Raw genomic sequence first — 12,252 nt, forward strand, 5'->3', positions numbered from 1 at the left:
TTTGAAGTGGTCTCCATCTCATCTGCTGATTGCAAATCCTATTTACAGCTGTCTTATGTTCTCGTCTTCATTTTTACATTGAAAAGAAGTTGATGCGTGTTACTGAAATGAACAGCAACCTGGTCACTTCCTAGAACGTTTTGTAAACAAAACTTATCAAAATGCTGCTTGGTTATAATAACATGTTATTTAAATGAATTTTAAAACATTTTATTCCTGCATATTTGGAAAACTGTATTTGAAAGGTAAAAGAAATTTTTAATTAATTTGGCTGTGCTGGGCCTCGGTTGCAGCACATGAGGTCTCCAGTCCTCACTGGGGCATGCGAACTCGTAGTTGCAGTTTGTAGGATCTAGTTCCCTGACCAGGGATTGAACCCAGGCCCCTTGCATTGGGACTGCATAGTCTTAGCCACTGGACCACCAGGGAAGTCCCCAAGGCAAAATATTTTTATTTTGTGGAAATACAAATCAAGGAGCTCTTGGACATAAGAATTAGTATTTTCTCTACTGTCTTTCACAAAGTATTGGTCTTTTGCATAAAATTTTATGTAATTATTTGCTTAGTTAATTGAAACTCAAGTAGTTTTTAGTAATTTTTAGTATGGTTGAAACATTTTGTTTTGAACATTTTACCAAAAATACATTAATAACTAGCCTCCAGTGATGGAGAAGATGTTGGCGTAATATTATTTGATTAATTGCAAAGCAGAACAGCACTGGGTTATGCTGTGAGTTATGCTTATTTTCTTTCTACATGGATAGAATCTGATCTACAAGCCCTCCTGTGAGCCCTGGGTTTTAATTAAAATTTAAATTGCCTTTCCAAAAAACTCTCAGTTGACTGACTAAAACAAAATGCTGAAAAAAAAGGCTTTATTTTGACTTCTGTCCTGTCACTGGAAACCTTGTTGAAATAGAAGGATCACAGACAAAATACCGATGAAGGAAAAAACCACTTAAACTTGATGCACTTGGATGGACTGAAGTCTAAAAGCTTCTGGCATGTTCCTCAGCTCGAGGACCCCTACAAAACATCGTGTTCCCAGATGATAATGGACCAGTAGCAGGGATAGACAAACATGCTTTAAAAGCCTCCCAAGTAGAGGAGCATTCTGGAGACACAAGCCTGGGTTAGTATAAGAGTGAGATTTCCGAAGAGGAACATGTTTAACCTCATCCGAGATCTTCAAGGTAGATCTGAAGCCGGAGGAGTCCGTGTCTGTTACAGAGGCATGTGGAAAGTTTTTAAATTACACAAGGATAAGAAATTGGGCTATTTTCATTGAAAGTGTGAATTTTAATTTTAAAAAGATTGGCTGTTGTTTTCCATGCTAAAACGATCCATTAAAGGAGAGAAAACATTGGTGTAAACCCCTTAATTACACAGAGAATTTGAGAAAAGAAAGGTGACCAAATATCATTAACAAAGGTGCAGAAGGAGAAGGTAACGGTAGCTAAACATATTTTATCCACATCAGCATGTTTTAAAGTATGTTTCAAAGAACACTAGTTGGGCAGGGTGTTATAACTGAAGCAAGCAAAACAGTTTGGGATGCGGGAGGGAGGGATGGTCCATTGCAGTCTTGAATGAAGTGAAGCCCTTTGTAAGCCATTAAGGAAGCCAGATATATTTCTGATTTGATAAAATAAGTATGATTTAGAGATCCAGTTGATCATGTTGAAATTTTATTAGTGAGTCTTCAGGTAAGACATCAGTGTTCTCTAAGTTTTCTGTTAAAATACCAGTCAGATTTATTTTTGCTTGTTAGCTTTATCATTCTAAAAAATGTCAAGAAGTTAATTGTACCTTTTTATATCAGCTATAATATGTTTATTCTAATTTTTAATGTGGTGCCGTTTAGTGAAGATTTTCAGGGAAATTGTTAGGAGATATTCATGGTGAACCTATAATACAAAGCTTGAGTCTAACTTTTTGCAGGGTAGGGAGAGGTTCTCAGAAGATCGCTTCTGTAGAATAGCTTTAGAGTAAAATGCAGTATATTTGGGTAGAGTCATCCATGCTACCAAAAATAAAGATACTTTATATTTGAAGCAAATATACTGTTAAGGAATTATCATTGAATTTATGTTAAAAAATCTTCACATCAACTATACTGCAATAGAAACTAATTTTTTAAAAAGAAAAAAAAAACCTATATAATTTACATATCATATAATTTATCCATTTTAAGTATCTACTTTCATGGATTTTAGTAGATTTGTACAGTTATGTAAATATCACCACAATCAAGTTTTAGGACATTTCTGTCACTACTAAAAGATCTCTAGTACTTGTCCCATCCCAAGACCGAGGCCAGCATTAACCCTCTTTCTGTTGTTATATTTCCGTTTTCTAGAAATTCCATATAAATGGAGTCATATAATATCTAGTTTTTCTGTCTGGTTCCCTTCACTTCACATGGTTTACAAAGTTTATATATGCTGTAACAAGTATTAGTTTTTTCCTTTCTACAGATGAGTAGTGGGCTTCTAAGATAGTGCCAGTAGTAAAGAACCTGCCTTCCAGTGCTGGAAATGTGAGACATGGGTTTGATCCCTGGGTTGGGAAGACCCTCTGGAGAAGGGCGTGGCAACCCACTCCAGTATTCTTGGCTGGAGAATCCCCGTGGGCAGAGGAGCCTGGCAGGCTTCTGTCCATGGGGTCTCAAAGACTCAGACACGATTGCGCGACTAAGCACACACAGACGCCTAAGAGTGCAGTCAGGATTGTATGGTAAGTGTATATTCGACTTTTTAGGACGGTTTGTTGTTCATTCACTCAGTCGTGTCTGACTGTTTGCGACCCCACGGACTGCAGCACACCAGGCTTCCCTGTCCTCCACCATCTCACAGAGCTTGCTCAAACTCATGTCCGCTGCATCAGTGATGCCATCCAACCATCTCATCCTCTGTCATTCCCTTCTTCTCCTGCCTTCAATCTTTCCCAGCATCAGGGTCTTTTCTAATGAGTCAGCTCTTCACATCAGGTGGCCAAAGTATTGGAGCTTGAGCATCAGTCCTTCCAATGAATATTCAGGATTGATTTCCTTTAGGATGAACAGGTTGGATCTCCTTGTAGTCCAAGGGACTCTCAAGAGTCTTCTCCAACACCACAGTTCAAAAGCATCAATTCTTTGGCTCTCAGCCTTCTTTATAGTCCAACTCTCCCATCCATACATGACTACTGGAAAAACCATAGGTTTGACTAGATGGACCTTTGTTGGCAAAGTAATGTCTCTCCTTTTTAATATGCTGTCTAGGTTGGTCATAGCTATTCTTCCAAGGAGCAAGTGTCTTTTAATTTTATGGTGCAGTCACCATCTGCAGTGGTTTTGGAGTCCAAGAAAATAAACTCTGTCACTGTTTCCATTGTCTCCCCATCTATTTGCCATGAAGTGATGGGACCAGATGCTATGGTCTTCGTTTTCTGAATGTTGACTTTTAAGCCAACTTTTTCACTCTCCTCTTTCACCTTCATCAAGAGGTATTTTAGTTCCATTTTGCTTTCTGCCATAAGGGTGGTGTCATCTGCATATCTGAGGTTATTGTTATTTCTATCAGCAATCTTGATTCCAGCTTGTGCTTCATCCAGTCTGGCATTTTGTATGATGTCCTCTGCATGTAAGTTAAATAAGCAGGGTGACAGTATACAGCCTTGACGTACTCCTTTCCCAATTTGGAATCAGTCTGTTGTTTCATGTCTCGTTCTGTTGCTTCTTGACCTGCATACAGATTTCTCAGGAGGCAGGTCAGGTGGTCTGGTATTCCCATCTCTTTAAGGATATTCCACAGTTGTGTTCCACACAGTCAAAAGCTTTGGCATAGTCAGTGAAGCAGAAGTAGATGTTTCTCTAGAACTCTCTTGCTTTTTTGATGATCCAATGAATGCTGGCAATTTGATCTCTGGTTCCCCTGCCTTTTCTAAATCCAGCTTGAACATCTGGAAGTTCTTGCTTCATGTACGGTTGGAGCCTGGCTTGGAGAATTTTGACCATTACTTTGCCAGTGTGTGAAATGAGTGCAGTTGTGCAATATTTTGAGCATTCTTTGGCATTGCCTTTCTTTGGGATTGGAATGAAAACGGACCTTTTCCAGGCCTGTAGCTACTGCTGAGTTTTCCAAATTTGCTGGCATATTGAGTGCAGCACTTTCACAGCATCATCTTTCAGGATTTGAAAGAGCTCAACTGGAATTCCATCACCTCCTCTAGCTTTGTTCGCAGTGATGCTTCCTAAGGCCCACTTGACTTCACACTCCAGGATGTCTGGTTCTAGGTGAGTGGTCACACCATTGTAGTTATCTGGGTCATGAAGATCTTTTTTTGTACAGTTCTTCTGTGTAGTCTTGTCACCTCTTCTTAATATCTTCTGCTTCTGTTAGGTCCATACCATTTCTGTCCTTTATTGTGCTCATCTTTGCATGAAATATTCCTTGGTATCTCTAATTTTTTTGAAGAGATTCTAGCCTTTCCCGTTCTCCTGTTTTCCTCTATTTCTTTGCATTGATCACTTAGGAAAGCTTTCTTATCTCTCCTTGCTATTCTTTGGAACTCTGCATTCACATGGGTATATCTTTCTTTTTCTCCTTTGCCTTCCACTTCTCTTCTTTTCTCAGCTATTTGTAAAGCCTCCTCAGACAACCATTTTGCCTTTTTGATTTATTTTTCTTGGGGATGGTCTTGATCACCACCTCCTGTACAATGTTATGAACCTCTGTCCATAGTTTTTCAGGCCCTCTGTCTATCAGATCTAATCCCTTGAATCTATTTGTCACTTCCACTGTATAATCATAAGGGATTTGATTTAGGTCATACCTGAATGGCCTAGTGGTTTTCCCTACTGTCTTCAATATAAGTCTGCTTTTGCAATAAGGAGTTCATGATCTGAGCCACAGTCAGCTTCTGGTCTTGTTTTTGTTGACTGTATAGAGCTTATCTTACTTCAGCTGCAAAGAATAGAATCAGTTTGATTTCAGTATTGACCATCTTTTGATGCTCATGTGTAGAGTCATCTCTTGTGTTGTTGGAAGAGGGTGTTTGCTATGACCAGTCATTCTCTTGGCAGAACACTGTTAGCCTTCATTTTGTACTCCAAGGCCAAACTTGCCTCTTACTCCAGGTTATCTCTTGACTTCCTAGTTTTGCGTTCCAGTCCCCCATGATGAAAAGGACTTCTTTTTTTTGGTCTTGGTTCTAGAAGGTCTTGTAGGTCTTCACAGAAACATTCAACTTCAGCTTCTTCAGCATTGGTGGTTGGGGCATAAGAATGTCTTTTAAGACACTGCCCAATTATTTTCCAAAGTGCCTGTAACATGCTGCATTCTCACCACAACCACTGCATCAGATTTTACCAGGATAAATGGTTAATGGTGAGCTTACAAGCAGGAAGCAGGGTGTGGATGAGGGCTGAAGAAGACTCTCCCACCACGAGCACTCCTGTGATAGCAAGGATGCTGGGGAGTCCATTTGGACCACATGAGCAAAGGGGAGGGTTGGTATAATGAGATCAGGCTCCCTGGTGGCCGCAGACCGGGAAACAGTTCAGGCTGGGGAGTCTGATGGCATGTGAGAATGAGTTAGACTGGGGCTGCGTGTGCTGTTGGCGGCTGACATCTGACACGGGCTCCCGGGCACAGAAGCACTCTAGCTGTAGGCCTGGGCTGCAGCATTAGACTCCAGAGTGGAAGACTGAAAACAGATGGAGACTTACCACCCTCAGGCTTGTGGTAAGGCTGAAGTGTGGGACACTCCAACTTCGGGCAGAGAAACAGAGTCAGATGCAGGGATGGAACCCAGGTCAGGGAGGAAACATCAAGGAGCTGGACCTTGGTAGCCTCACAGGCCCCAGGGGCCGCCCTAAGTCAGCTTGCAGTGAAGATGCTGCAGAGACGAGCTTCCTAGCAGAAGTGAGTTGGTGAAGGTGGACTAGCAGGCCTGTGATATTTTGGATAGAGAGTCGAGCCTTTGATAGATGAACAGCAATAATAGCAACCAGTGTTTATGTAGTACTGAGTGCTTAGAACACTAAGTACTCTTCTAGGTGTTTTACATAACGTGCGTACGTGCTAAGTCACTTCAGTGGTGTCTCTCCCAGCACCTTTCTTTTAGTTTTTTTATCTTTTTACTATTAAGTGAAAAGTTCTTTACATTCTTTTTTTTTTTCTAATTAAAAAAATTGTATTTACTTAGAAGCATTCAGAATGTCAACAAAACAGCTGCAACTTTTTTTCTTTTTCTTTTTTTGCAATTACAGAGTGGTATTCAGTTAACAGAACAACAATTATTCATAGAAGCTGCATCAGACAACTGAAGATGAAAAAACTACCATCCCCATATATAACTAATTTGTGCTGTGCACCAACAAGAACCTGCTTTCAATTTCCATGCCAATTTACAACCCCCATACTGTGCCAGGCAAGGTTAGTGGCTATTGAAAATACCACCAGGACAGGGCTATCTAAAGACACATTCGGTAGTGTGTTAACGATACAAAAAAAGACACTGTACAGTTTAAAAACAAATCTTACCCAGCCTTACATTTCAATTTTTTTTTCTTTAAAAGGAGTGAGTTGTGTACAGGGGGGTTAAATGCTGTATAGACAAGAAAAAAAAAACTGCGCTAGAACCAACTTATTCATCATCATCATCTTCTTCTTTCTCCTCATCCTCTTCATCTTCCTCCTCTTCCTTCTTTTTCTTGCCTTTTTCAGCCTTGGCAACGCCCTTTTTCGCTGCATCAGGCTTCCCTTTAGCTCGGTATGCAGCAATATCCTTTTCATACTTTTCCTTCAGCTTAGCAGCCTTCTTCTCATAAGGCTGCTTGTCATCCGCAGCAGTGTTATTCCACATCTGTCCCAGTTTCTTTGCAACATCACCAACGGACAGGCCAGGATGTTCGCCTTTGATTTTTGGACGATACTCAGAACAAAACAAGAAAAAGGCCGAAGGAGGCCTCTTGGGTGCATTGGGATCCTTGAACTTCTTTTCTGTTTCCCCTTTAGGAGGGATATAAGTTTTCATTTCTCTTTCATAACGGGCCTTGTCCGCCTTGGCCATGTCTTCAGATTTTCCTTTCTCTTTAGCAGACATGGTCTTCCACCTCTCTGAGCACTTCTTAGAAAACTCTGAGAAGTTGACTGAAGCATCCGGGTGCTTCTTCTTGCGCTCCTCCCGGCAAGTTTGCACAAAGAATGCATATGATGACATTTTGCCTCTCGGCTTCTTAGGATCTCCTTTGCCCATGATTAATTATTTTTCCTCCGCGAGGCACAGAGTCGCCCAGTGCCCGTCCGGCTCTCACTTGCCCCGGCGCTGTCTCTATGGAGCTCAATGTACTGCAATGGCTGTGAGAGCGGGAGCCAGCAATTCTTTACATTCTATAGTGCTTTTCAGTTTTCATGTTTTACACATGATTTCATGTAATCCTGCCATAACCCTTTTCTCCCACTCCTACGTTGCCCCTCCTCCCCACCAATTTGTAGCCACCAGTTTGTCTATACCTGTGAGTCACTTTTAAAAATTTATTCGTTTGTTGTATTTTTTTTTAATTTCACATGTAAGTGATGCCATGCACTATTTGTCTTTCTCTGTATGACTTATTTCCTTTAGGAAGGTGCCATCCAAGTCCATCCATGTTGTTGCGAATGGAAAAATTTTTATTCTTTTTTTTTTTTTTTTTACGACCGAGTAGTATTCCATTGTGTGTCTATATATCTGTTGATGGACACTTAGACTGCTGCTATCCCTTGGCAGTTTGTAAATAATGCTCCTATGAGCACTGGGGTGCATGTATCTTTTCGAATGAGAGTTTTTGTGGTTTTCAGACACATACTGAGGAGTGAAATTACTGGGTTGTGTGGGGTTCTCTAGTTAGTGTTTTGAGGAACCTCTGTACATTCCCAGCAGCAGTGTGGAGGGCTCCCTTTTCTCTGCATCTTCCCCGCCTGTTGCTGTCTGTGCTCTTTCTGATGATAGCCGTCCCGACAGGTGTGAGCCTTTGATTTGCATTTCCCTGGTAAGGACCCATCACCTATTTCCTTTCCTCCTCAATTGATATAAAAACAACAGTGTCTTTCAGGTCATTTGATGGATTTTTTTTTTTTTTTGGTACGCTTGATCCACAGATTTGCATTATTGATCTAAGATAACTGATTCTATAAATACAGTAGGCATCAGGCCTGTGGGCATCAGGGCCTTTGTGAGAGGCAGGGCTCCCGTCAGTTAGGCTGCTTGTGGAGACCACCCAGCCCTCCAAGGTCAGAGAGGGGAGCAGCCCAGACCACACTTAACTGCATCCATTGTAGGAATCTGCCAGCTGTAGCTGAGGACCAAATCTAACACACTGCCTGTTACCGTACAACTTATGACCTAAGAAAGATGTCCGCATTTCTGAATAGTTGAAAAAAGCCCATTTTTCAGAATACAAGTTTCAATGAATGTGAACAATGTTCTAATGAAATAGTTCCATTCATCCATTTGCATATTGCCCGCGGCTGAGCTCACGCTATAGTAGTTGCAGTGTAGACCAAGTGGCATCAAAACCAAAAATCGTAACTCTCTGGCCCTTTACAGAAATGTTTGCCCACCCATGGTCTGCTGGGGGAGACTGGAGAGTGATGAGCCTCTGGAGCAGAGGGACTAAGCTTTTTAATGGGGAGGGAGACACCGGGCAGTGTGATGTCCTCCCTGGTGAGAGCACCTCAGACCCTGGGTTTGGTTTCCACTCTACCAGTGATGGGCTTTTTGACCTTGGGCAAGTTACTTAACCTATCTGTGCTTCCATTTCTGTATCTATATAATGGGGATAATAATAGTTCCCACTTCATAGGTTGTTACAAAGTTTATAGGCAAAACACTTAAACAGTATTTTACATATAAATAAAATGCACAAAAAAAGGTGGTTAATGTTCATCCTTATGCCGTGGACATTTATTTTCTCTAGGCAAGGCACAGCAGGGCCCTAGTAACTTCCACAGCTTGGCCTCTCGGGCTAGCACGCCATGCTCAGAATTATAAGCCTCCTTCGCCTCCTGAGATGCTTTGTCCCCAGCACAGGCCCTGGTGGCCCATAGGCATACCTTTCTTCTCTTTCTCCTGGGCCAGCCCTCCATGAGGCTCCAGGCTCTCTTCCAGGGCCCTGCTGCCAGCCATGATGCTGGCTGTCGTGTGCTGGCACCCAAACCTGGGCTGCATGGGTCTCACCCAGACCTGCCTCCACGTCCTGTCACAATGACTGCACCCCCGGTAGCCCTGCAGGGCCCCAGGCATGACCTTGAGTCCAGTGGGGGAGACAGCGCCGTGGTGAGTCCTGTGTGTGAGCTGCCCCACGTCTAGATCACTCTCTGTTTCGTGGACCGGGAACTGCATGCCTGGTTGTAGGCTGGGTGTTCTGCTCACATCATCATCCTCATGAAATCCCTGAAGCGTAGCACCACGCTTATCTTAGGGGAGAGTGTCATGGCGCTGGGGATGAGCCCTTCTGCTGGATCAAGGCTAGAACATGGCTTCCCTGGGGGCCGGTGTCGTATGCAGATTTGATTTCCCGTAGTAAAGGTAGAAGTCTTGTCCTGTCTCTGACAACGGCGGTTCGTTTCTGCCCCCTACCCTTGGCTCCCTCATTCCCCTATCCCTGTGACATGCTGTCCAGGGACTCACGCAGGACAGTCTGAGGTTCCAGGTGGTTGCTGTTGTTCAGTTGCCTAGTCATGTCTGACTCTTTGCGACCTCATGGACTGCAGCATGCCAGGCCTCCCTGTCTGTCCCCATCTCCCGAAGTTTGCCCCAGTTCATGTCCATTGAGTCGGCGACGCCATCCAGCCATCTCATCCTCTGATGCCCTCTTCTCCTTCTGCCCTCAGTCTTTCTCAGCATCAGGCTCTTTTGTAATTTGTCAGCTCTTCGCATCAAAAATACTGGAGCGTCAGCTTCAGCATCAGTCCTTCCAGTGAGTATTCTGGGTTGATTTCCTTTAAGATTGACTTGTTTGATCCCCTCGCTGTATGAGCCATAAGAGGTTTCAGGCAAGCAAACAGAAAAATCCAAGGTATGTTACTGACATGATGTCGTCTGTGTTAACAGCACAGCTAGACCATGCCTGCCCTTCCCCGCTGCAAAGACAGAGGTGTGGAGAGGTGAAGTGACGCTCCCTGTTACAGCTAGGCTTCCAAAGCTGGCTCTGACTCTGAAACTAAGGAATATTTTTGGCAGAGATGGAAAGTGAAAGGCTAGTAAGTGTTCACTAGACTGCCAGCTCCATGAGGGTACGGGTTGTTGCCTGTTTTATTCACAGTTGGAGCCCAAGGGCCCAAAGAAGTACTGGATTTGTGGTTAGCTCCCAACAAATATTGCTTGCAGTCATAGTGATTGATGTTTGACCAAGGCACAGAGAAACTCATTATTGGTAGTTGCTAAGTGGTGTCCAACTCTTTTGCAGCCCCATCGACTGTAGCCTGCCAGGCTCCTCTGTCTATGGCATTTCCCAGGCAGGAATACTGGAGTGGGTTGCCATTTCCTTCGCCAGGGGATCTTCCCAACCCAGGGATCGAACCCCTGTATCCTGCATAAGAAGGTGGGTTCTTTACCACTGAGCCACCAGGGAAGCCTGCAGAGAAACTTGGAACTTCCTGTTTGGATGGGAACATGAGAGAGAGCACAGCTATACACTGAGTGGGATGCTTTATTTATAGCCTCAAAAATTAAATTGATACCCCAAATTAAATTAGCTTTTTTAATGAGCTGTGACTTCTTCCCCATCCACAACAAGATCACTGGCCTCGGGGGACAAAACTTCCCAGATCCGATCACACAACATCATGACAGGCAGAGGCCCCATGTCCACAGTGTGATGAAGCAAGGGTGTTATGTCCACTCGGTCAGCCCCGTAGGTGCGCATGCAGAGTCCTGCTTCTCTGTTGGGATAGGGATGTTGCTAAGTGGTGTCCAACTCTTTTGCAGCCCCATGGACTGTAGGAAGGAAATGGCAACCCACTCCAGAAAAACCCTGGAAATTCACACCTCAAACATGGAGCTGTGGCCTGACTTGTGTCCGCACCCTCCTCAGTCCAGATTCAGGAGTTGAAGCCACCATAACTACTGGAGTTGGAGCCTTCAGCAAGGAGATTAAGGCCAATGAGTCACAGCCGGGGCCCTGGCACAGTGTGGTTAGTGCCCAAAGAGATGAGACACTGGTCCACTGGATCTCTGCAATGTGAGGGCACAATGAGAAGGTGGCAACCTGGGGAGAGGATTCTCACCAGAAACCCAGTCTTCTGGCTCCTTAAAAATGGGCTTCCCAGAACTGTGAGAAAATTGTCTTCAGTTGTTGGAGCCACCTAGAGTGTGGTTTTTGTTACGGGGACCTGTGCTGACTGATACACATGGTTCTTTTAGTATTCATCCACTGACATAACTAGCGTCTGGCTGGAAGGTCATCACACTTCCAACAGCAGAAGCAGATATCTCCAAATGATGCCACTAATACTTAATAATTGATGCTTTCGAACTCTGGTGTTGGAGAAGACTCTTGAGAGTCCCTTGGACAGCAGGGAGATCAAGCCAATCCGAAAGGAGATCAACTCTGAGTATTCATTGGAAGGATTGATGCTGAAGCTCCAATACTTTGGCCACCTGATGCAAAGAATGGACTCATTGGAAAAGACCCTGATGCTGGGAAGGATTGAGGGCAGGAGAATAAGGGGACGACAGAGGATGAGAGGGTTGGATGGCATCATCGACTCAATGGATGTGAGTTTGAGCAAGCTCCAGGAGATGGTGAAGGACAGGGAAGCCTGACATGTTGCAGTGCATGGGGTCGTAAAGAGTCAGACACGACTGAGCGGCTGAACAACAGCAATGACGACAATACTTAATAAACTGTATCCAAATGTGTAGGATGTATAGTGGTTCATATTTTTACAACAGGAACAGCTTCATTGAGTCCTTTTCTGCATAGAAAGTCGACCAAAAAATTTAATTTTTGTACTAACACCCCAAAAAGATGTCCTTTTCATTATAGGGGACTGGAATGCAAAAGTAGGCAGTCAAGAAATACTGGAGTAACAGGCAAATTTGGCCTTGGAGTACAGAATGAAGCAGGAAAAAGGCTAATAGAGTTTTGCCAAGAGAACACACTGGTCGTAGCAAGCACCCTCTTCCAACAGCACAAGAGAAGACTCTACACATGGATATCATCAGATGGTCAATACCGAAACCAGATTGATTATATCCTTTGCAGTCAAAGATGGAGAAGCTCTA

At 43.5% G+C, this 12,252-nt stretch overlaps 2 protein-coding genes across 2 annotated transcripts in view; one reads left to right on the forward strand and one right to left on the reverse strand.

The window, feature by feature from the left end:
• Positions 1 to 12,252, forward strand: part of PDE8B (phosphodiesterase 8B) — a 229,296-nt gene that overhangs the window by 33,315 nt on the left and 183,729 nt on the right.
• LOC101112330 (high mobility group protein B1-like) lies at positions 6,152 to 7,341 on the reverse strand. The gene has a single exon (XM_042252002.2). The coding sequence runs from the start codon at positions 7,240 to 7,242 to the stop codon at positions 6,631 to 6,633; it is 612 nt and encodes a 203-aa protein (XP_042107936.1). The 5' UTR covers positions 7,243 to 7,341; the 3' UTR covers positions 6,152 to 6,630.

The sequence above is a fragment of the Ovis aries genome, chromosome 7, assembly GCF_016772045.2.
Source record: "Ovis aries strain OAR_USU_Benz2616 breed Rambouillet chromosome 7, ARS-UI_Ramb_v3.0, whole genome shotgun sequence".
Lineage (NCBI taxonomy): Eukaryota > Metazoa > Chordata > Mammalia > Artiodactyla > Bovidae > Ovis > Ovis aries.

Bases quoted from the DNA above. Each gene is read 5' to 3' on its own strand.
- LOC101112330 (XM_042252002.2), bottom strand. From the start codon at position 7,242: ATGGGCAAAGGAGATCCTAAGAAGCCGAGAGGCAAAATGTCATCATAT.